Raw genomic sequence first — 22,418 nt, 5'->3', positions numbered from 1 at the left:
TCCAGTCCGGACAGCTCATTCGGACATTCCGGATAAGCACATTCCGGGCAGGTTTGATAAGCGCTCTCCGGATAGTTTTGGTGAGTACCGTGCTCTCCTACTCCGGGTAGCCCCGGAGCCGCTCCTGTCCGGCCCGGAGCAGCTCCTGTCCGGCCCGGAGGAGCTCCTGTCCGGCCCGGAGGCGGTGCCCGACGGTCGCTGATGGGCACCCTGCACGCTCGCGTCGACACGCTCTACGGCTCCCGGTTCGGTCACCGGTACGGCCGCTGCCCGCTGAGACATGACATCCGTCACTGTTGGCTGCTCGGCGGAGAGCGGCATATGTCGGACGAGAAAAGCGCATCGACCGGAATTCAGATTCGAACAACTCTCTTCAGCGTAGATACGTCTGTCTAGCCAAACTAGAAAGCCTGTGCAAAGGAACATATATTTTCGCTGGCCTAATTCGATTCCAAACAAGAAAAAATGCGATGATGCACTGGAGTTACACATTAAACTTAAAATAAGTTTCTGAACTGTAAAGCTGCCGTTTTGCAAGCGCCTTTTTCTGTGTCCCAGCTTTCAAAGCAAAGTCCTCGTTCGCTTTCTACAAATTAATGTAAGCATAAAAATATAGGACCGGGTTGGCTTGGGAAGCAGTCACAGGCAGCGGAAGTTGTTACGACTTTACCATTCATATAAGCCGCCCATATAAACTATCGAATCAACCGTCCCCAGCCTTGGCTTGCACAAACGGCGCTTAGCCCCTTACCCTGGTCTGATAAGACACTGAATTGATAGGAGAGAATAGACGGCAGACGGTAGAGGGAAGCTGGCAAGCACGAGGGGCAGATGACGACGACTAGAAGAAAAGGGGAAAGTGGACAGAGGACGCATTGGAGCGGGAGGCAGACAACAGACAGGAAACATATGTAGATGGAAGGAATGTGGACAGCAGGCAAGCGAGGGTCGACAGTGGCCGAAAGAAGACGGACGGCAGACCAAAGTGAAGGTGGTCGCCGCAGCTAATTTGTACGTTTTACAGACGACAGAGCTCAAATGGCCGGCGACAGGCAGACCACGGCTGCCATACTCGGTTGCTTTGCTCATGCGGCATGTACCGGTCAGTCTGAAGTCTGACGTCAGGTGATGACGTAAAGACATCAGCGGCGCACTGAAGGGCATCTCAGGAGCGCGACGAAACTCACCCAGCCGCGCCATCACTATATCGCGCTTATGCCGAGCGTTCCCCTCTCAGAGGAGATCAAAGCTCCTTGAGTTAGATCGTGGCGGTCCCCAGTACGCTTGGATTAGCGGCCACCGGGGCATACCGCCTGGAGTCGCCCAGTTAAACACGGCCGCAGCTGAATAACTTAGGTGAAAGCCCTCTGAAGCCGAGAGGCATGCAGTAATTACACATGCCCATTAGAAATAGAGGCTGAAAAGGACTATTAAACAAAAACATATAGCACGAGCTACTCAACTTTTAGGAATTTTCAGAAGATATAAAGCTATGCCGCACGATTTAATCCCTCTAAACATCCAAAACATTCCGTCCTTTGAGCAAACAGAAGGTGCGAAGGACAAAGTCATCAGTTAAATGGACAAGATGCCTGCGCTATCGCTGTCACCACCAGCTTCATTCTGTCTGTATCACCTCAGTGAGCCGGGCCGCTATCAGACGTTAAATACCGACCACACACGCTGTGCCGTTCTCGGCGCTACCTCGCTGGTATCGGCCGGGGACGCTATCTGCTAGCCGGGTCGCTCGATAGCGTCACAATGCGGACACGACGCGACGGCGACCGGCCGAGGCGGCCCGCTGCGACCGCCCACCGTACGAAATTCACACGCAACACGCCGCCGCCACCGAGCCGAGTTCCGGGCGGCGGCGGCCGGTCGTTCCACCGGCGCGCCCGCCCGTCTGCAGGGCTCGTTGGCCGGCGCGCTGCGGCCGGATTGCTCACAGGTCAGCCGTTTGGCGGGGCCGCCGGCGGGCGGGTCGTTGGGCCGGATTGCCGGCCGCCAGGAGACAGTGACGAACGGCGGTTGGCAGGTCGGCCGACCGGTCACGGGACGCGGCCAGCCAGCCGCCCCTGGCACCGGGCGGGGCGGGGGCGCCGCTGGCCGCTCCGCGCTCATCTGGACCAGCGGGGTAACTTCCGACAGTGGTAATGGCCACCGACCGGGCCATCTCCGGGCCGCGTCCGATGACCTCGGGGTGGAAACCGGCCACAACCGAACGAGGAAGGGAGGCGGAAATCCAGAAAGAACAGAGAGGCAGATGGGCTACTGGACAGAAAGAATAGCGAGGGAGCCGGACCACCAGACAGAAAAAGTGGCCACAGAGACGAACATAAAAACGGAATAGGTGACAACCCTCCAAATGGGAAATGCATGGAGGTGGACCTCTACACAGCAAGGAAAGGGTGGAATGCGAATCGAAGAGACACCTCTGGACGGGACAGGAGGGGAAATTCCAGCTCAATCCATCACAGACAGGCAAACAGCAGTTACCACACTGCCCACCCCCGCCCTGTCTCAGACGGCCACCATAGTCTGTCACCGTCGCCATGTCAGGATCCGGGACAGTTGCAGCTGCTGTCTGCCGGCCCACAGTGGTTCGTAACAGACGCTCTCTCATGCTAGTAGCTAATAACCTGGACAGTACGGGCACCCTGGCACTGTAACCCGTCTTCAGATATCATAGGACAGTGAACCCGAATTCATCGGTCCCAAGGCTACACGCACACTGAGTCTGCCGCCAACGCCCGATGCTCTCACTGCACGCAGACACCATCAGATACAGTGCCAAAGACGCCATGCGTACACCATCAGCAGCGAGCTGGATTAATACCGTCACTCTTCAGCAAATGTGCGAGTGCAGCGCCCGAATACACAATCTGCAGCGGAGCGGCCGGAACGAACTTGGCCGCCGCCCGAACCACCATCGAGAAAGGGTGCAATTTTCCGTCCTCCGGCATGGCGCCGGGCGTGTCAGGTATTAATAGGAGCTACCGGCCGGGCACGTGGCGGCTGGGTCGTCGATTGGGGCGGAATGGGTCGTTGAAGGATCGATGTCGGGGTGATATAGGTCACAGTCACTGGCAGCCGGCTATAGCGCTCAGTCCGACCTCAATGAAGGATGCTTCCCCTTCCCTCTGCCACACAAACCACACAGTACAAACAGACAGAGAAGGGCCCCCAATGACCGATCATCCGACTTAACCGTGGCGTCATCCCCCGTCGCACTCACCTGTATGTGAAACGGCACCACCAGGTCGTCCAGCAGCAGCACCCGCGCCGTCATCAGCTTGCTGGAGCCGGGGGTGGCCGGAGGCGTGCGTTCCCGGCCTGCCGACCCGGGGGCCGGCGGGGGCGGCGGAGGCGGCTCCCCGTGTAGAGACATGATCCTATCACCAGCAGCGGCCCCCGGCTACCGACCAGCACCAGTGGTGCACACAGGTCGCCACCGATCGCGTACGGTCACCATCGGTCACCAGCACCGCGCTCACAGGTCACCGGCGGGCGGTCGCGATCACCAATTGTCACTGCTGGTTACCGGAGCGGGCGAGGCACAGCATCACCTGCCGGGGGAGGGCGCAGGTCAGAACGGTGATCAGAGACGACGCTGGAACAAAGGTCAGAAGATGGCTAGAGTGAAGGTCAGAGGAGATGTTAGAGCGAAGGTCAAAAGATAGGTCAAGGTGGTGATAGGGACATTGGTCAGAATGTCGGATTACCAATGTCGTGCAAGTGGGTGAGGCAACGAGGAAGGCAACGGCAACGTTCACATTCTAGGTGAACGGCATCCAAACGCACTGCATGACGGACACGTATCAGACGACTGACTGGTCAGAAGCTGAACAGACAATCCGTGTTCAAAGCGAAGGAAGCATGGACCTTTGAGACGAACGACAGGGCCGCCCAACAAAGCTGGCACCCGATTCTATGAGCCTCGCCACGCGAGCAGCGCATTTGGGATACATCTCGACAGTGGGCAGCTTGGTCACAGACCATGAACCACCGACCACTGAGCACGGACTCATTCACACAGCTATTGCCGCCAACACATTTTCATCTAACCTATCGCTGTCCGGTCGAAGACGCACCACCATGCATTGTATGGGCGGCAACATCCTTCCTGGTTTGTCAGGATGGGTTTTCAAAATTGTGGAGGGCCCCTTGGAAGCGTGTTGCGATGTCACCTCCCAGCAACCAGGCCGCCGCTCGACAATCGCTCTACATACCACGCTGCTGTCGCCAGCCGCCTGACAGGAATACCATTAGCATTATAATCTGGACCAGGCGAGCTGGCATGCTTTCAGCAAGCATCATCAGAACATGCACATTGCTGGAGGGGTGTTTCTGAGGCGCGTGTCGTCATATAGTGGTGAGTGCCACCGCGGGCTGGGCCTTGCGGTTTCAAGGAGCACCGTCGTTTGTCCGACAAAACGGTGACAGTGGACAAGAGGATGGCTTGTGCTATCCGTCGGAGGTTGCCGTCAGCTCCTTACAAACCACCGCGGTCGGACCCAGGACCCTGGCACGTTTGCGCCGCCGCGCTTGCCAGGTGTGCTGGATAGTTTGAAATGAAGCCGACACCGCCCCCTCACCAGATGAGTAAATCGCGGGATGATGCTGGTCGACTCCCAGCCGGCGATCACTTCACTCAACTTCCAAACAGCCCGGAGCTCATTGTCGACCATGGAGCGTAGTCAGCCGTACGATGGCACTCGGCGCTACCCGTTCGAGGAAAGACTCGAACTGGCATCGATTGGGCGCGTACGGCACGTCCGACAGGAGCCCACGGTCCAGCGACAATACCAGGAACAATAAACAGCCGCCGGGTAACACCGGGGGGAGGTAGGGTCACATTACCGCACGACGCTCCGCGGCCTGGGGGACGGGGCGGCACCCGATAACCTATCGATCCAGGGGGACGACCTGCCGGAAGTCAACTGCGAGCTGACAACCCATCGCCTGACTACCCGACAGCGAGCTGACCGACTTGGGGAATGGATTCACGATGGTGGATGAGCTGCTACGCGGTGCACTGGCTTGTTCATGACACCGTACAAAATAGGGCGGGACGCGACATGGTATTACGTACTGATACCACCTGAAGATCAAGGGCTCTGACTTTTGCCTTGGGCTCAAATGCATATCAGTGGAGCTTCGAGACTCGTCCAAGAAAGCAGCGTTAAGTTACACATTATAAATCGCACTTCATCGACCACCAGGCGTTCACTTCCCGCAAACATTTGCACCTCAAGTATCGGGACGTGCGCTGCCCAGCCGTAGGTAGAGCGCGAAGGCCCGCTCGTTCAGCAGCGGCAAATGTAGCCTGACGAGTGACGGAGCCGGCGCTTCGCCTCCGCTGCCGACTCCACCCTGTGACGTAACACAGGTGCCGCTGTGACGTCACAGGATCACTGCACCGGGCTGAATTCCACCCGGCGGCGCGCCCACCTGCCCACCTGGACAGGGGCGACGGGCACGCCCCTGGCACCCAACACGGAGGCGCCGCCAGCCGCTCACACGACAGGCTCCAGCAAACAACACCGGCACCGTGCAGCCCAGTCCAAAGTACGAGACAGACTCAACTTCTGAGGGCATTCTATGTAAATATAATGCAAAGCATCTTTATCTGGCGAGACCATGAGCCGCGGCGGAGATTTATAGCTGCCGGCGGTGTCGGCCGCGTGTCACGCTTTACATGATGTTCAGCCGGAGACAAATGCTACGCTGATGGTCTGAATGGGTCGGGCTGGCCGTCTGCCGACAGACTACTCCCAGGCCGTCCCGCAGACAGTCGGCGCGGGAGGCGCGAGTGCCACATGTGGTCCCTGCCGCTGTGCCTATTTACGGAGGCGGGGGTGGCACAATGTACCGCACAGCGCCCCGGCAGAGGCGGAGACAGAGTGGCTGGCGGTGGCTGAGATAGAGCAACAGGCGACAGAGACGGCGTGACTGGAGGCAGCGGAGATAGAGGGACAAATCCTTGTACGGAGATAAACCATAAAAAAACTTCAGCGAATAGAAAACTACAACCCAGAGATAGCTTCTTTTGAGCATCACACCCGCATACACATGGGCACACGCTGCATTGCGTTCTTTTCATCTATAAGCACAAATGCGGGACTCTCCAACATAGCCAGCAGCACAGACCGACAAGTTTTGTTCCTCACCCTCTCCTACACAACACAACCAGGAAGGCAGCTCCCTTTCATCCAGACCGTCGTTCCCCACCTGTGGAGCAACAGCAGTCTACCAGCAGCCGCGGTCCGTCCCTCCACACTGAGATCACTAGTATCTACTCCACCACCGCGCCGCCGAGCTCCGTCCGCCACCGCGCCGCCCCTCGGACCGACTACGGCGGCACGGCACGGCACGTGCGGCCGTACCGGCGCGGCTGACGTCACCCAGACGCCGCCGCCGCCGCCGCCGCTCGCCGGCCGGGGCGGCACGGAGGCTCGATCGGCCGCGCCGACAGGCTCGGAGGCCAGCGCCGCTCTCCGCCCGACGCCTACCAAGTCCCAGCGGACGGGGCCACCGGCCGAACGGGGTGATGGGACACGACGGATAGCCTGATTGGCTGGCGTACTCGTATGAGCAATATGAACGTCATGATCGAAGGGAGTGTCGCGCTCTAATGGTAATGTTGGTCGGGGTATTGTTGGCACTTGGCGATGAGGTGGGCGTGTCGCTTGTCACCTGCCGCTGCTACATGGATACAACTCCCGAGCGATAGGCTATTGACAGAAAGAACGACGCTTACCGTATTGGTTTGTAGCGCTACAACTGGAACATGGAACAAGACGCTACAACTGATACTAACCCGGACACTAAAAATGGAGCAAAATTATGTGACTGTCCCTAACTTCATATAAAAAATTGCTTTTAAAAAATCGTCCCCCTCCCCCTTAGTTTAGTTGGTAGATGCCTGGCATGGTCAGCGGTTGCTAGGAGCAGCCATGGCCAGTGGAAGTCAGTTGAAAAGGACGGTGTTCGGCTTTGAATGGGCACACTCAATTGGCCATCAAAATTAGCCGGATACCCGAAATTGCCCGATTGGAAGGTATACTATTAGGGACCGAGCAATCAAGCTCGGCTTAGCGTGGGCTGCAGTTCTGTTAATCCGTATTTCATCCATTGAAACATAAGGGCTTGATTTGTGTTCTCTTTTTTACTTAGCGGCCTAGTATAGCAAATGGTCACACTAAAACTTTTTTTCTAAATGGCCAGCAGCCTTGCCCCACCACACAAGCAGTGTCTGCACTGCAAGCGAGATTATTAATGTTGTTTTATATTCAATGAGCCAAGACATATGGGAGACAGCATGCCACTAGTCCACCCGACCCCCACCGGACACGATTTGGTAGCCGAGGTCTGTGACGTCAGCCGGGCGTGAAGTTTTCCCTTCACCATAGGCTTCACACACAAACCGGCCGAAGTTCATGCCAGGATAGCCCGGCTTGAAAGTGCAAAAATGATTAAATTTTGCCCTCAATAGATTCATTGCTTCATTTTATAACTAAAAACGTCCGTTATTAGGACTCAATGAAGGTAAAAAGTACTCAAAATCGAAGTTCAAGAAGATGCTGTCCGAGCACAATCTGGTAACATCACGTGACCTCTTTTAAGCAGAATGTATATAATTCAAGGATGTTATTACACGATTGCTGCCTAAAACATCATAAATAATACGCTTGTAACATTTATTGCTTCTGTTTAAGTCATAACATTGCAAAACGCAAAGTTTATCATGGAAGTCACGTGACCAAAGGTATAGCAGGGGTTGGGACAAGCACTCAAAGGATTTCAAGTTTTTTAATTAAATTATATAAGTTTCATGATGAAATTGATAGAATGTATTTTTTTCCGAATGAAATACAAATTTTCGTATGTAAAATATTTTTCTTATGGGCGAAATTCTCCATATAAGAATTGTCAGTGACGTCACCAGGGCTTTACGTGGGCTTTACTCAAAACATCGGACCTACCTGTTTCTTATAGGTATCTTGAGTCCACCAAGAACAGTGTCATGCAAAGTCTAAAATCATGCATGGTAAAGGCTTTACAACTAGCTAGGCACAGCGACGTAGCCAACGTACAGTGTACTTTGTCGGCGGTGCAGGTGCTGCCTTAAGATTGCTTGGTGTAAAAGTATCATAGATACCTTTTTATAAGCTTACTTCGAGCCTTTTAAATGGAAAGATTCACAACGACAGAGCCTCCGCTAAGCACGGCTTGTTGCGTTGACACTGCCCTCTACAGGGTCTACAGGGTCCGGCAAAAGTGACCTCTACCTATGGCAATATATACTTTCCGGTTCCTAATCGTTTCTTCCTCTAGGGATAATGAAGTCGAAAAATGGATGTCAGAATTTTATATTTCGGGGAGCTGAATCTGTCAGCATGCTTCAGGTCTAAATGACACAGCATGTCATTACTGGTCAGTTGGGCCATCTGCCTGCACAGTCCAGCGTAAAAGGGATAAGCATACGGCTGCTGGCACCGTTGCTGATGGTTGCAGATGGGGTTCGCCCACCAGTTCAACAGTGACCAAACAACATTTCGACAGTGACAGAAATCGCATTGAAGAAGGCGGCCCGGAAGAGGGGCCAGTTGGTGATCAAGTTGGCCAAGCGGCTTATGCGCATGGGCTATCCCATCTCCAGGCAGGACCATGAGATGCTTTTGAAAGAGCTGAGACTCGTTACGTACAGGAGCTTCCGGCGGCTCGTTTCTTAGTCGATGCATGATCTATGACAGCTCAGCACACATTTGCATGCAAGATTGCATGCCAGCTCATCACTCTGCCAAGGCCCAGTGGTGGTGCGAATCAAAACTGCCAGACTTCTGAAGGAAGGAAGTCTTGCCAGCTACCATCCAGACCTAATCCTGATCGAGGAGCTTTGGGCTATGGACTATCGTCCAGCAGGACCAGGACGAACAGAAGCCTCTGTCTCCACCTCTGCCTTGTCTCACTCTCCTGTCTCCTGTCTCCATCTCCATATTGAATAAATATAAATGAACAAATGAATAGATAAAAGAATAGGCAAACTTGAGATAACAGGAGGGAAGGGCCAAGGGGTGTCTGAACCAGATTGCAAGGTCCCAATGATGATGACATTGAATAATAACAGAGATGAAGATGACAGGTCATGTCAACATTCACCAAACAAGGAAAAGGAGTTTCACATTGCTGCATTTTCTATTTCAGTCTTTTTACTAGCTAAAATCATACCTTTGCTGGTCCCGTAGCTCAGTCGGTAGAGCATTGGACTCTGCATGGTGGAAGCACGCATTCCCAGTTACAACAGTCTGGGTTTGAAGCGTGACGAGCGCTGCGCGACGAGCGCTTGACGTTTATGGGCCGACAGGTATGGTTGCGGTTGGTGGTAGGCTGTAGCCAGGCAGTCAGTGAGGGGACAGACCGTGCGTGGCTATGTGAGCAAATTAACCTTTGGACTCTAAATTCTGTTGAATTGCATGGTCGGGAGGCAGAGGGCAGGGTCAACACAACAGGCTTCGCCTAGCGGGGGCTCTGTCCTTGTCAATCCTACCAATCAAAAGGTTCAAACTATATTTTTAAAAAATGTGTAATACCTATTTATGATCAATTTCTTTTCAATTGTTTGTTATTAGATTTAGCTTGAATCTTGAATGGATGGATTGAATGGACAGACTATTGTAGAAATTGAATTTCAATTGTAGAAATTGAATTTCTACAATTCAACCTTAAAAAAAACACGACCACTTGGCATTCCACACAAAAATGAAAAGCCTTACCGTAACACAGCAACTGTTTGAATGACTCTGAATGACCAGGCAAGAGACTCGAGCATCAAGGTGAGTCTCTGATAATTCACAAATTAAGCCTGTGTATATTTTCAAATAATGAGAACCCTCCCACCAGGAAACATTATACAAACAATAATAATAAACAAATCAAAATGAAATAACTTCTGTGAGGCAAATATTGTGTGCGCTGGAAACGTCTACAAACAACTATCAAGGCTGTGAATAAATAAAATCATATTTGTAAATTGCGATGTTGTTTGTGTATCGAAGTATTTCGTATATTTGCTGTAATTTAATGCATGTATTTTTCACATTTTTTAAAACATAATTTAATGTGAATTACAAACAAAGAAACTACTACGATTGGCCTAGCGTTCGACATCCGGACAATCGCAGATAATTTTCCGGGAGTACCGATAATTTTTTTGTTTTTGCAGGGACCATCGATGCAATTTGTCACATTTTACATTGCTTTTGCTTCAAAAAAACCTGTTTTACCCATTGAAATGCCCATTGTGCGCGGTGTCAGCCTAAAACACCGAATGATCCCGATGATTCGGGAAAGTTGTCCCACGGTATATAGAGAGGTATCCCTGATTATCCGGATGTCGAACGCGCGCAAAAGTTTCCATTTGATAGAGCAGTAAATATAGGCCAATTATCGGGCAATTTTAAATGCTTAATTGTTACTTGGCAAATGCATGTAAAATTAACAAAATAAATGTTTTGAACTGTTTCATTATTTTCTCCATTCTTCCTTCCTGCCATAGCCGCGTTACCGTGAATTTTCTGAAAGCATTTCAGGTTTTCAATCAGTTTTATTTCGAGTTCTATTTCCTGATGAATATTTTTCACTCCTGGTCCTAGAACTTAGCCATGCTAGATGTCCGAAATCTTTTTAAAAATCCAAAATAGCATTGATTGTCTTATTTCATCACTTGGTATTGTATTTCCGGTTAGTGACTCAGCTGGCTAGGGAACGCCTTGCGCATGCGCGGTAGAGCTCTCTTATCCCAGCTTGACACATCGCTGGCCGTATGTGAGTTTCTTATGTATTTTGCATGCATGTATTGATGGTTTTCTTGCACGTGACATTTAATTTGTTTGTTGTATGCTTGCTAGAGGGGATGCCGAACCATACGTCGGCTTAAATTAGGCTAATTGATCATTATGTAGTCGGTTCACAGCGCTTCATTTGTCGCATGTGCGAACCATAAGCCACATGTTGGCTTGTTTACCACTATTGTCGCATTTTCTTTGTTGTTTTTGTGTTGAAATCATCATAGGACATTATTTTTTCTGGTATGCAGAAAAAATTATTTGCAGATATGCAGAGCTATGCAAATAATGAAAGTGAAGTACCGCTGTAAGGTGTATACTTTATATGCATGGCTAGTTTTGAATGCCTATGACAGTTTTTTAGCCCACGAGCCGCTGGGGGGGGCATAAAGTTGCCCCCCCTTTACGTTTTGTGAAATATCTCCGGAACCTGATGAGCTACGAACGTGAAACTTGGCATAGCTTCAAATGAATACCTAGGCAATGTTTGAGGAAAGTTTGGTGGTTGTAACACCTAAGATGACGTCACAGTGACGTCATAAAGTTTTGTCGTTTTCCGAGATGGACCGTTTCTGATGACGCTGAGCATGAAACTCGACTGTAAATGAACTAGACAGCACCTGCTGTCATCCTAAAACATCTTACTACACTTCCATCTAGTTTCTGACCAATTATCGGCCCTTTATATTCGGTCCCATATATGTGATGTATCGTGAGGAATATGAGAGTCGCAAATCTATAATTTCACTTATGACGTCACTGTGACGTCATTTCAAATGGGATCGACACCAAATTTGGACACAACCTCGGCTAGGTATTCAGGAAGATGTGTGCAAAGTTTCGCTTCTCTATCTCTTCGCGTTGCGACGATATCGTCGCAGAAGTAAAGGGGGGCAACTTTATGCCCCCCCCCCAGCGGCCGGCGGGTGGCGCGGAGGCCCAGCGGCCGCCGGGTTAAGGCTTTTGGCCATGGTGAAGTGTGAAGAGGTTATTGCCAGTCTTACTGTAGGTAGTACCTATTGATAATCTGCGTGACCTTGCAAAATGAAATGCATTTATTTTAGGATTTTAAAATGCTGAACTGTGTTTTACTAAAAATAAAATGGGTTTAAAATTGATGCAAGTAGGTAATGAAATTGGGTAAATGTGTAGATGAGGTATGGTGAAAATAGAAAACATAGTGTAACCTTTACTTGACCTAACCTTGCCCACTGACCTACTAGGTACCTTAGGTATTAGTAGAGCAGACGTCAAACGAAGGTTTTCCAACTGAGGAGAGGGGCTATCCCGGGGGTGCTTCTTTCTAACAAAACCTAAACAAAACTAACTGACCTACAAACCTACAGTGCCTCCTTGGTTGGAAAGCCTTGTGATGTCTGCTCTGCTAATACAAACCTAAAACCTACAAGCCTACAGCGCCTCTCCTCAGTTTGAAAACCTCTGCGCTATGTCTGCTCTGATAATGCCCAACCTTGAACCTACCGACGTACAATCTACAAGCCTACCAACCTAAAACCTAAAATCCACGAACATTCAACCTACAACCCAGGTGTTGTCCATCTGAACTGCACAGTCACGTGACCCATTTGACCTTCGGATCCAATTCTGGTAGTCAATTCTGGCGCTTTTGTTACCATAGCGAAAAATATAACCCCGTGTTCTAAGTTTTGCTGACGACTAAGATTCTGCGTAATCTGGCCAATGACGTTCGAGAACCGCGGCCAAGCCCCGCTGATCTTGAACGTGATTGGTCGGACGGCGTTTAGAATCTTCGTCGTCCGGGAGACTGCGAACACGGGGTAAGCCAAGGGGTAAACAATCTGTGCGTGGAATGGGGAGTGGTGAATGTGTAAGGGTGATGATGGGCTGATTCGTCGATTTTTATTTATACTTTTATCCTTATTATACATTCTGATCATTTTGTTTATGTTCAGGAGTTTTCTCTGTTGATTTAACATAAAAAACTTTGTGTTTTACTGTTAATGCCAAGTGCCATGTTGATATTGAAATTGGGTTACAATTCCATACCTATTCACCTGTTTTTCTATGGCCTGTTGTGCATCATATTATTGGTAATGTGAATATAGGTACTCCATACACTGCTATTTTTGGGTATATATTAATGTCTGACCTGATTTTACTTCACGTCTTCACTTCACCTTATATTTTCTTGCAGCAACAGTTATCACACCATTATTGTGCAAAAATAAGGGTGGTGTTTCGCGACACTTGCCAGCCACTTTTGATTTCCATAGAGACATCAACAAGCCTATACCTCCAACACTACCAGAGGTTGTCGCTAGCTCACAGATTGCGCTGGCAGCGCCAGCGCGCCCGTGAAACACAGCCAGGGGTTTCCTCTGTAACGTCATTGTTGTCTAGGTACTTGGGCCTTCATCAATTGTTAACAGCTACAAAAATTGGAATTAAAAATGTCCAGGTATTATGAGCATCAGCCAAACAGGGAAGTGAATTTGGCTACAGCCCATCTTGCAACGCCTCAATGAAATTTAACGAGAAACTTAAATTGAGGGAGCAGCTACATAACTGAGGTAAAGCCCATCAATCCTTGTGGATTTACCTACATAACTGAGGTAAATCCACAAGGCACTTTGAGTTCAAACTATGAAGTGACTCCAAGCGAAATATAACAGAAATTGGGACTTTGTGGAGCTTAGAAATAATCTGCTTAGTGCTGGATGAATGTTTTCACTTAAAATAAACACCACCATATTTGAGTCATGAAAAAGTGTTTGGTAAGCATAAGCTTGTAGCATAAAAGATGTTTGTGAAATGTCACTAGATTTTAAAGTGTTAGTCTCTGCACATTGATTCTCTGATTGTTTGAATGATGAAGTCTCTGCACAGTCTCTGATTGACTGAATGAGCTCTGCAGTCACAATAATGAAGTTCATGGGAAGATATGATTTGTAATAAAAGAATGTAATATTTTGAGTTGATTTTACCTATTCTGTGAAGATCATAGCATGTTAACAGCATTCCAAACAGGGCATGTCAAAGGTTGGATGGATCTTGCGATTTCCTTGAAGTGTGACTGTTTACCATATGTTGTTTTTTTATTCAAAGTTATTGTTAAAGTCAACCAACTTTTGCAACATTGAGGGTCATACTTTAGCTTTGGAAACAAGACATATTATGTAGTTATGCTGATCTTCTTTTCCAGTCTTTGATTATCACTTAATTTCATTCACTTTTGATGTAGTGAAATTCATGATCATTTTAATGACAAGCTACATTTGAAATGTATTGTTGCTCCCTTTTTTACCATGCATATTTTTGTGTCTTGTGAGGTCTCATATCAATATAGCAATAACAAGAGCAGTAACATGCATAGTTTGCTTGTGTTGTCATAACTTTGTACAATATTTCCAGCTTTATAATATGCAGTTACCTCACATTGGGCATCACACATATATTTTTTTCCTGCAGGAGGAAAGACACAGAGCCAACTAGTGACTCATGTTTGTGCTCCTATCACTTCACCCCTGGGGAATCAGTGCCTACACCCCTTGAGTATAATGGTCATCGAGGGGTGCTGTCCTGACATGTTCACTTTCTGTTGAGAAGGTTAGAACAAATACCATGTGTGTCATTTAGTTGCATATATAATACCTTCATGTTAAGTCTGCATTAAGTCTAAAGTCTGTAGCCACCCTTAATCCTAGGTTGTTGTGACCTTAATCTAGCCTGGGTGAATATCTTGCTGTACTTAAAGCACAGACTGCGCTACGCCCCGGCACGGCGGCCGGGGCGCCTCCCCTGGAAGAAAACGGCATCGGGGAGAGGGGACGGACGGCGAGGAGCCGGGGAAGGAGCGCGGTACCGTCACCCCACAAGCCGCCCGCAGCACCGCCGTTATTCTTGTGCCTCTTGGGCGCCGCCGACGCCCTGCGGTTGGGGAGCGCATCCCAGACGGGCGGGAGCCGGGAGGGCCGCCTGCGCCACCCGGCCGGCGAAGCAGCAGCCCGGCCAGGCGCGGCGGGCGGCTGGGTAGCGGCCGGACTGAGACGAGTCCCGAGTCGCTCCATGTCTGTCCCTTGCGAAACTAGTACCGCCGCCGCCCAGCCTTGATGGGTCACTACGAGGAAAAGGCGAGCCCGCTCCCAGTACCTGGCGTGGAGCTCCCGCGCGGGTACGCCGCCTCACCGATGGCCCCTGGTCTTCTCTCTCTCTCTCTCTCTCTCTCTCTCTCTCTCTCTCTCTCTCTCTCTCTCTCTCTCTCTCTCTCTCTCTCTCTCTCTCTCTCCCTCCGTCCCCGTCCCCGTCCCCGTCCCCGTCCCCGTCCCCGTCCCCGTCCCCGTCCCCGTCCCCCCCCTCTCTCTCTCTCTCTCTCTCTCTCTCTCTCTCTCTCTCTCTCTCTCTCTCTCTCTCCCCGACGCCAAAACCGGCTCACAGCGGCGTTCATGTCGGCCGGGGCGAAATGATTTGATGCATTATTTCATAAAGGCATTAACAGTGACAAAAGACAAAAGTTCAACAAATTCTACGCTTGAATCATCCAGTAGGTACTGGCTTCGAGAACAGTTAAAATGAAGATGCACAAGAAATCGTAATTTCCCAATGACATGACATGGCTGTCGCAATGCTTAGCCGCAATCACCTCTTTTTGTAGTTTAAATGGTAAGTAGTTTTTGAAATTATCCGATAAAAATCTAAAATTGATACCATATGAAAGACCAATCAATTCTACACATGAATCAGGGTGTATCTTTGAGAAAAACTTGAAAGTTTAGGTGTGATAAGAAAAACAAATAAAAATGAACCATTTCCCCATAGACTTTACATTGGCTCCAAAATCGCATGGATCCAGAATTTCTGGAAGTGCCCTCGCCACAACTGCACGTGCGATGCGCTCGAAAATGATCACGTGACCAAATCCAGATGAGATCACCGTATTTATAGTCACCGTGCTACAACCTATCAACTTACCAACCAGACTTCAGCTACACATGTACCTGAAATTGTCTCACTCATAAGTGATTGAAGTCTGGCTCCCTTAATGTGTTAAATGTAAGAAAAATGGTAGATTGGGTCATATGGTATGGACTTAGGGTAATTTGGCAATGCTCAGCTGATGTGAAGATTAAAACTTTTCATATGTTCATGAGTTTTAGGCCATGCCTAGCTACTCTTTTATATCTGTTTTGTAATTTGTTCTCTTGAAAGTACTTATTGCTTGACTTGACATAACAATACCTTCAACCTTAAAATTAAAAATTGTATCAATTTGTTGTCTTGAAATTCTTTGGTTGACACTTAACTTGGTATAACATTACTTACAACCCTAAGGTTAGAAGTAATAACAATTATATCCCTTGTAGGTGGTCATCTTCAGTTAAGGTTTTTGTTTGAACACTTGGAAAATACTGGTTACCCTTTTTGTTACTTTATCAATTGACATGCTAATTTCATTTATGAATGGTGTTCAGTTTGACCCGGGAATATTGATCCTAGGTACCTATCATACCTACTGAAGAAGAGGTCCAAACAATTTTTCAGGGAATAAAGCTACCTTTATATGTTTTTAAACATCCTGAATCCAAATACAATGTTGATTAGCGCAGCAAATATACAATTCCTTGAGGTGAGGTCACCTGATCTTACCTAATCTGACTAAACTCAGCCCAACCTAACCTGACCTTACCTGAGCCTACACCTACATAACACCCAATACCTACCACTGGCAGAAGCCAAGTGTGGGTTGGGTCAGATATGGTTGGGTTGGGTGACCTCCTCAATGGAGTATCATGATAGTTAGTGCAATTATGAGCATCATTTTTGGATTCAGGATATTGAAAAATGTGGAAAGCAACAAAATGTATCCCTCAATAACTGTGTGGACCTCAGCTTCTGTGATGCTGCTATGTCCAGTATTGGAGCCCTTGCAGCTAAAGCAGAATGTCAGGAATGCATGTGTACTTTGAAATTGGTGAAAGTTGCCTTTTGCACCTTGGGATGAGCTCAAAACTGAGTAAAACCCACACCATGTTGTCTCAAGCCATATATCAACCAAGAACATTGTTCATACCTACAATCTTTTGCTCCTAAAAAGGACAGGTAGTTTACAAGCAAGAATGACTCAATGGGTGGTCTGGTGTAACTTATAAACATTTTTGTTTAAAAAGTAGAATGTAATTATGAAAGCGTGGCATCACTTTTTAAGCTTAAAGGGATGTGTCCTTCCCTTTTGTTTTTTTGTGAATTTCTTAAGTTTGTAGAGGGTGCAGAAGGTAGTTAAAGCTTTGAAATCTGTCCCTGTCCCTCCCTGGTTGCTTTGAACAGTGCTAGTGTTCTGGTTAGCACTAGGCCAGGGTTGTTGGTTTAGTTTCTGGTACCAAATCTGACTTGTTTTTTTTTTTCAGTGAAGGTTTATTGAATGCTACAATGCAGTGCCAAAATTTCTTATAAAATTGTACCTGTTAGTGCAGCAAATAGCATGATAATCCACTGAAAGCAGAACTGATCACCTGACCCAAGTCCCAACCTTATATGACCATACCTTTGATGCATCAAATCTAGTAAATAATGGATAAGATGGGATGAAGCTACTTATAAGAAAATGATACTTCCCACAGATATGTGGTGAAACTAGCGATAAGCCTCTCAAAAGAAATTCAGCTTTCAGGCTGGGGCAGGTCCCTCTTACGAAGATGTTTCTGTTGTGTCGAAAAGATGCTTAGTGCTCACTTGCAACCGACAAAGTAATTGTCCTCCTTTTATTAGCGTGTATCGTTGTTTGTGACATGAACGATATTTTCTTTTCAGAATCTCCCGCCAAAATGGCCGAAATTGAGCTTGATAATGAGTTTGAGGGCCAGGGAGACTCGGGTGCGTCCACGACGTACCCCATGCAGTGCTCTGCGCTGCGCAAGAACGGCTTCGTCATGCTGAAGGGCCGCCCGTGCAAGATCGTCGAGATGTCCACCTCCAAGACGGGCAAGCACGGCCACGCCAAGGTCCACATGGTCGGACTGGACATCTTCACCGGCAAGAAGAACGAGGATATCTGTCCTTCCACCCACAACATGGACGTGCCGGTCGTCAAGCGTACTGACCTGCAGGCAAGTGACTGGCTGCTGATAAGCTCACCTATCTGAAATTGCAGATTTTAGTTTTGGGTGGCCCAGTGAAAGGCTCTGCCTAATGTAATATGGAATGCTTAAATTTTTAAGTGTGAACTGAGAGGTGCTATTTTTAAGACATTTTTCGTCAGTTAGCTGGTAAATACCTATAGTTTCAGCATGTGGCTTGACCCATAGACCAAGTAATGGGATAGATTTCAAGGGCGCCCTACAGCAATTCCTAAAAGGACAGCATTATATTGCCGTGCATACGATACTCAGGCACGAGTGGGTGGTTGGTGCTGATGGCTGGTCACCACATTGACTCTGGCCATCTTTGTAATCAATCGATAACTGTGTCGCGGTGGTTTAACAAAAGACACGAGTCTTCACTAGCTAGGTACTGGGACAAAGTGCATCTCTGATCGCAGCCAGAGCGGTGCCGCAGGTTCTTCGTCACGTGCCCCGTAGCGGTACCCGGGTGGACGGCTTGCTGTCAGTGTCCGTGCTGAGCCGATTTGCATTCTGTATGCGCCGGCCGCCGATAATGTGAATGTAGACTGGATTCAGTGGTGGGAGGCTTGCGGACTGGTCGAGGTAGCCGTACTGCTCCTCGCGCACATCCGGGGGTGGTCCAGGAACGGATTGGCTGCATTGGTGATAGATTGTGGTAGCAGGTACGGCCTGAAATACCTGGTGCTATACATGTGGACAGCATGGACGTGTCCTAAGTTGCCGGCGATAGATGTAGCCGGGAGCAAATCCATCTGAGCGGAGAAGGCTGTGCCGGTTGGTTGCTGCCTTGTTCAGCTGTAAAAATTGTTAGAGGTCAAATCGTGCTCTCAAGACTTAGGTCGGTGCCTTAACGCCGTGTCTTTGTTCCCCATTTTCGGTCTTTGGTTCTAGCCATGCGAAATGGGACGGAAAGGCAGTGTTTAGGCTCCTGTCGCGTGGTAAGATTCCTGTTGCGACTCCGATTCCGGGCTTTTGACCGGCTCAGACTCCGACTCCACTCCGGGTCAATGCACTGTCATGACCTATTGGACGTGATCCTAACCTACGCCGGTGTGGAGGAGGAAGCCATGCAATACTTTCTCAGTGGATCGGTTCGAGGGGTCCAAATTGTGCTCAGTCCCCTAGGACGGGGACCAAATTATGACATAAGGTCGAAGTCTATCTTCGACCTACCACACCAATCTGGTGCAAAATATACTTGAAATTGATTAACTCTAGCTATGCTATTTGTTTAAGTTTGTACCAACCAGTCTCATGGGCAAGCCACACTATTCTAATACACATTCCCGGAGTCGGAGTCCAGGCAGCTTGGACGGTCGACTCCTGGCTCGTTGCTACGACTCCGAAATCCTGCAGAAAGGGATGTTTAGAAAAACGAAATACAAACTGCTCATGTTTAGTTGACGGTCATGACCTTGTCATAAGTGGTCAGTGATCATCCTATATTGATTTTACCTATATTGATTGCACTTCCAGCCGCAATGAATGAACGAAATAGTTTGAAACATTTTGCTAGCATGTCTTGCAAATATCGGCCATTGTCATGAAGTTGTCATGAAGATTTTAGGAAGTGCCGCTCTTCTGGATAGTCAGGTGGCTTGTTTAACCTTAAAATCGGCATTGTTTACTTCCTAGAATGATCACTGCGTTTTAGAGTGACACTTGATGGAGTGCTCCGCTGCACCCTCGCTCCATGACCAGCTCTGCCGCCCCGAGCCGTCTGACCGTGTCCCCCTTCTCCACAGCTGATCGATATCGATGACGGCTTCTGCACTCTGATGGACGACAAGGGTGAGACACGCGGTGACCTGCGCCTGCCCGAGGGCACCCTCGGACAGCAGATCCAGAAGGACTTCGACGACGGCAAAGAGATGCTGGTCAGTATGCTGCCGGTGGCGTAAAGACCAGTTCACGTGGCAATGTCTCAGTGCTTAGAGACTGCACTGCATTGACAATTATCATCAACCCATTGGGTGGAGACTTCCACTGGCGTCCAGCTGGCGTCTGACTGAGCGGACGTCCAAGTTGGCGTCTAGCTTGGCGTATAACCGTTGGACGGAAACTTCCAAGCTAGGCGCCAAGTTAGACGCCAACTTGGACGTCTGCTCAGTTGGACGCCAGTTGGACGCCAGTGGAAGTCTCCACCTAAAGTGTATTTTCGCAAACACTGATATGTGCAGAATATGTACTAGTATGTGAGCTTTGTGTAGTTTTGCAACGTTATGGTCCATGATGATTAACCGTATCTAAATTCATTGTGGCTCATTAATCGGACATTTTTTAGTTAAGTTTTCTGGTGAGCGTACTGAGCGTGTCGGCCTGTGGAGTTTCGCTGATGACTGACAGCCCGCCTTTTGTCTGTTCACAGTGTACCGTATTGAAGGCCTGCTCCGAAGAGGTTATTATCGCCAGCAAAGTCAACACCAACGCTTAAGGTGTGCGCGGCTGGGTGGTGCCAGCGGAGCGGGGCTCTGGTCGCTCTGACATCGACTCACAGACACAGACACAGACTGACACCCGGGGAGCGAGTCACAGCCACAGACGGGCAGACGGCCGGCCGGCCAGGGACGCTGTGATGACCGGTGGCGAGCCTATGCGGGTGCGGCGGTCCATGTGCCTTGCCGGCGGTCCATGTGCCTTGCCGGCGGTCGGGAGCTGCCGCGCGGCCGCCCGCGCGCGCGGCGCCGTGGACAGCGCTTCTCTCTCCTCTCTCTCTCTCTCTCTCTCATTCCTGGCCCGCGGCCGGCCTGTTAGTTGTTGTGTGGGACGGCGCGGCTCCAGCCGGTTAGAGCAGCGCGCTGGCCACCGCCGACCGACGATTCCGACCTAGGCGACACGTCCTGTGCGCCCCTCCAGTAGGGGCCGGCCGGCTCCGGCCCGCGCGCAGACGGCCCAGGACCCAGCTCCCTGAAAAAATTATTTTTTACGCCCTGTGTACAGTTGGGTCGTTCCATTGTAGTTTTATTGGCGTGTGATTTTTATAGGGTTATTGGCGCCGCCTGGTCTGACTGAGTTTGCCACGGTCCCGGGTCCGGCGTCGCGCCCGCGCGCTCATGGATCTGATTCAAACCTGACACAAGTTCGACCCCAACACGCGATTATGACGTGGTGGCTGAAATTCTGAAATCATGTTTTGCTTTGTGCAGTTGGCAGTTAATACAGGATTCCATTTTGATGCCGGTTGTTGTTGCTGTTGGGGCTCAGGTGTCGGGGTGTTGGTGGTGACGCCACCACACAGACTGCGATCCACACTCCTCTTGCAGCGGCGAGGGGTGCAGCACTGGACTGTACTTCATACTGCTGAGATAGTACGATGCTGCTTCTAGAACTTAGAAATGTCCAGTTTTATTTTTTGGCGTACAATAACTTTCAACTTTCAGAAGCGAGACACCATTGTAGATAGGCTCGGACTATGTTTCTACCAGTCTATAAAAAAGGTAATTGTCATTTGTCTATGTTGGGCGGCGTTTCTATGTGGAAACTTTTACAAGGACACATAATGCTTATTTCTCAACGGGTGGCTACCCGTCCTGCCAACACTTGCAGAAGTCTCGATTGGACATACATAGACACGTGCTGTCCTGTGCTTAGATTAATGAAGGACTGTGGTACCCCCTAGTTTACAACGGGCATGAAACTGTTTCAACGTTTTGTCTCGGTTGTGAGCTGCATTATAGTAAAACCTGTGTGTCCCTTCTACTGCAGCTAGTTGTGAACTCGGCCTGATTCCTGACCTTGTTAAGTCTGCATTTGGTGTGAACCCTACCCAAAATCGGCCCTGCTAGCAGTATCCCACCCTTCGCCAGCTAACCAGGGGGCCATGCGTTCGCAGCTGAGCTGAAGACCAGCAGAGGACTGCGGCAGGAGGCAGAGCGGCGGAGGAGCGGAGCGGGCGGACGGACAGTGGGCCGTGCGTGCAGTGACATTCCCTGGGCGGCCGGACCGGCGTCCCCGGTGCAACTCGACACACTGTGACTGGACGGCGAATACACGACTGATTCCGACTGCGTGTGTGGCCACGGCTGCGAGTGACGGACGGCGCCGGCCGCGGCGGGCCAGTGAGACGGACGCGAGTGACGCTGACCGGGCTGAGCCGGCGCGTGAACGAGGGACGTGTCTGTGTGTGCGTGTGTCGGTCTGAGTGGGTGACGGGCGTGTGGGCGGTGGGATGGGGTCTGTCGGAGGGCGCTGGGTGTCTGGTGACGCTGTGCAGAGGGTGGATGGGAGTGGTACCGCTACCACCGACAGGTGCGGCGCTGGCCGCCAGGTGTCTGTGCTCTGTGGTGTGGCACCCCGCTCATAGGTGGCTCTGGACTGCGGTGATTGCACTAACGAACTGACACGCGCCGCGCCGTGCGGAACCGAGTTTCCTTTTTAGAAGTCTTACTAGCGTCTCGCCGGGCTGAACTTGGGATGTTCACGGGTAAATATAATGCGCCGTGTTGTTCGCTGTGTGCCGTGAAAGAGCGAGTTG

The 22,418-nt window shown here is 49.8% G+C and overlaps 2 protein-coding genes across 7 annotated transcripts in view; one reads left to right on the top strand and one right to left on the bottom strand.

The window, feature by feature from the left end:
• The window catches only part of LOC122381719 (FERM, ARHGEF and pleckstrin domain-containing protein 1-like), a 57,092-nt gene extending 47,084 nt beyond the window's left edge, over nucleotides 1-10,008 (bottom strand). Inside the window, exons 1-2 of one of the 2 annotated variants that reach the window (XM_043366211.1) lie at nucleotides 9,777-10,008; nucleotides 3,236-3,566 (exon numbers count right to left, since the gene is read on the bottom strand). In XM_043366211.1, the coding sequence (XP_043222146.1) occupies nucleotides 3,236-3,388 (153 nt within the window). In that variant the 5' untranslated portion in view covers nucleotides 3,389-3,566; nucleotides 9,777-10,008. Of the gene's footprint in view, nucleotides 1-3,235; nucleotides 3,567-6,231; nucleotides 6,357-9,776 lie in introns of those variants that run through there. The other variant, XM_043366212.1, reaches the window with a different exon arrangement.
• Nucleotides 10,009-10,689: 681 nt separating this feature from the next.
• LOC122381717 (eukaryotic translation initiation factor 5A-like) lies at nucleotides 10,690-22,389 on the top strand. Of its 5 annotated transcripts, none has more exons than XM_043366206.1 (5): nucleotides 10,690-10,827; nucleotides 17,634-17,929; nucleotides 19,690-19,821; nucleotides 20,313-20,379; nucleotides 21,777-22,389. In XM_043366206.1, the coding sequence occupies exons 2-4, from the start codon at nucleotides 17,648-17,650 to the stop codon at nucleotides 20,376-20,378; spliced, it is 480 nt and encodes a 159-aa protein (XP_043222141.1). In that variant the 5' UTR covers nucleotides 10,690-10,827; nucleotides 17,634-17,647; the 3' UTR covers nucleotide 20,379; nucleotides 21,777-22,389. The 5 variants fall into 5 exon arrangements, with proteins under 5 accessions (XP_043222141.1, XP_043222142.1, XP_043222144.1 ...); XM_043366207.1 differs by having other exon boundaries at nucleotides 10,725-10,743; XM_043366209.1 differs by having other exon boundaries at nucleotides 10,735-10,823.
• Nucleotides 22,390-22,418: the final 29 nt, after the last annotated feature.

The sequence above is a fragment of the Amphibalanus amphitrite genome, unplaced genomic scaffold (assembly GCF_019059575.1).
Source record: "Amphibalanus amphitrite isolate SeventyFive unplaced genomic scaffold, NRLGWU_Aamphi_draft 000126F_arrow, whole genome shotgun sequence".
In the NCBI taxonomy this organism is placed as follows: domain Eukaryota; kingdom Metazoa; phylum Arthropoda; class Thecostraca; order Balanomorpha; family Balanidae; genus Amphibalanus; species Amphibalanus amphitrite.
Note: the sequence above shows the minus strand (reverse complement) of the source record. Positions and strands in the feature narration are given on the sequence as shown.

Bases quoted from the DNA above. Each gene is read 5' to 3' on its own strand.
- LOC122381717 (XM_043366206.1), top strand. From the start codon at position 17,648: ATGGCCGAAATTGAGCTTGATAATGAGTTTGAGGGCCAGGGAGACTCG. The intron at 17,930-19,689 runs GCAAGTGACTGG...CCTTCTCCACAG, and splicing joins TCAAGCGTACTGACCTGCAG to CTGATCGATATCGATGACGG. The intron at 19,822-20,312 runs GTCAGTATGCTG...GTCTGTTCACAG, and splicing joins ACGACGGCAAAGAGATGCTG to TGTACCGTATTGAAGGCCTG.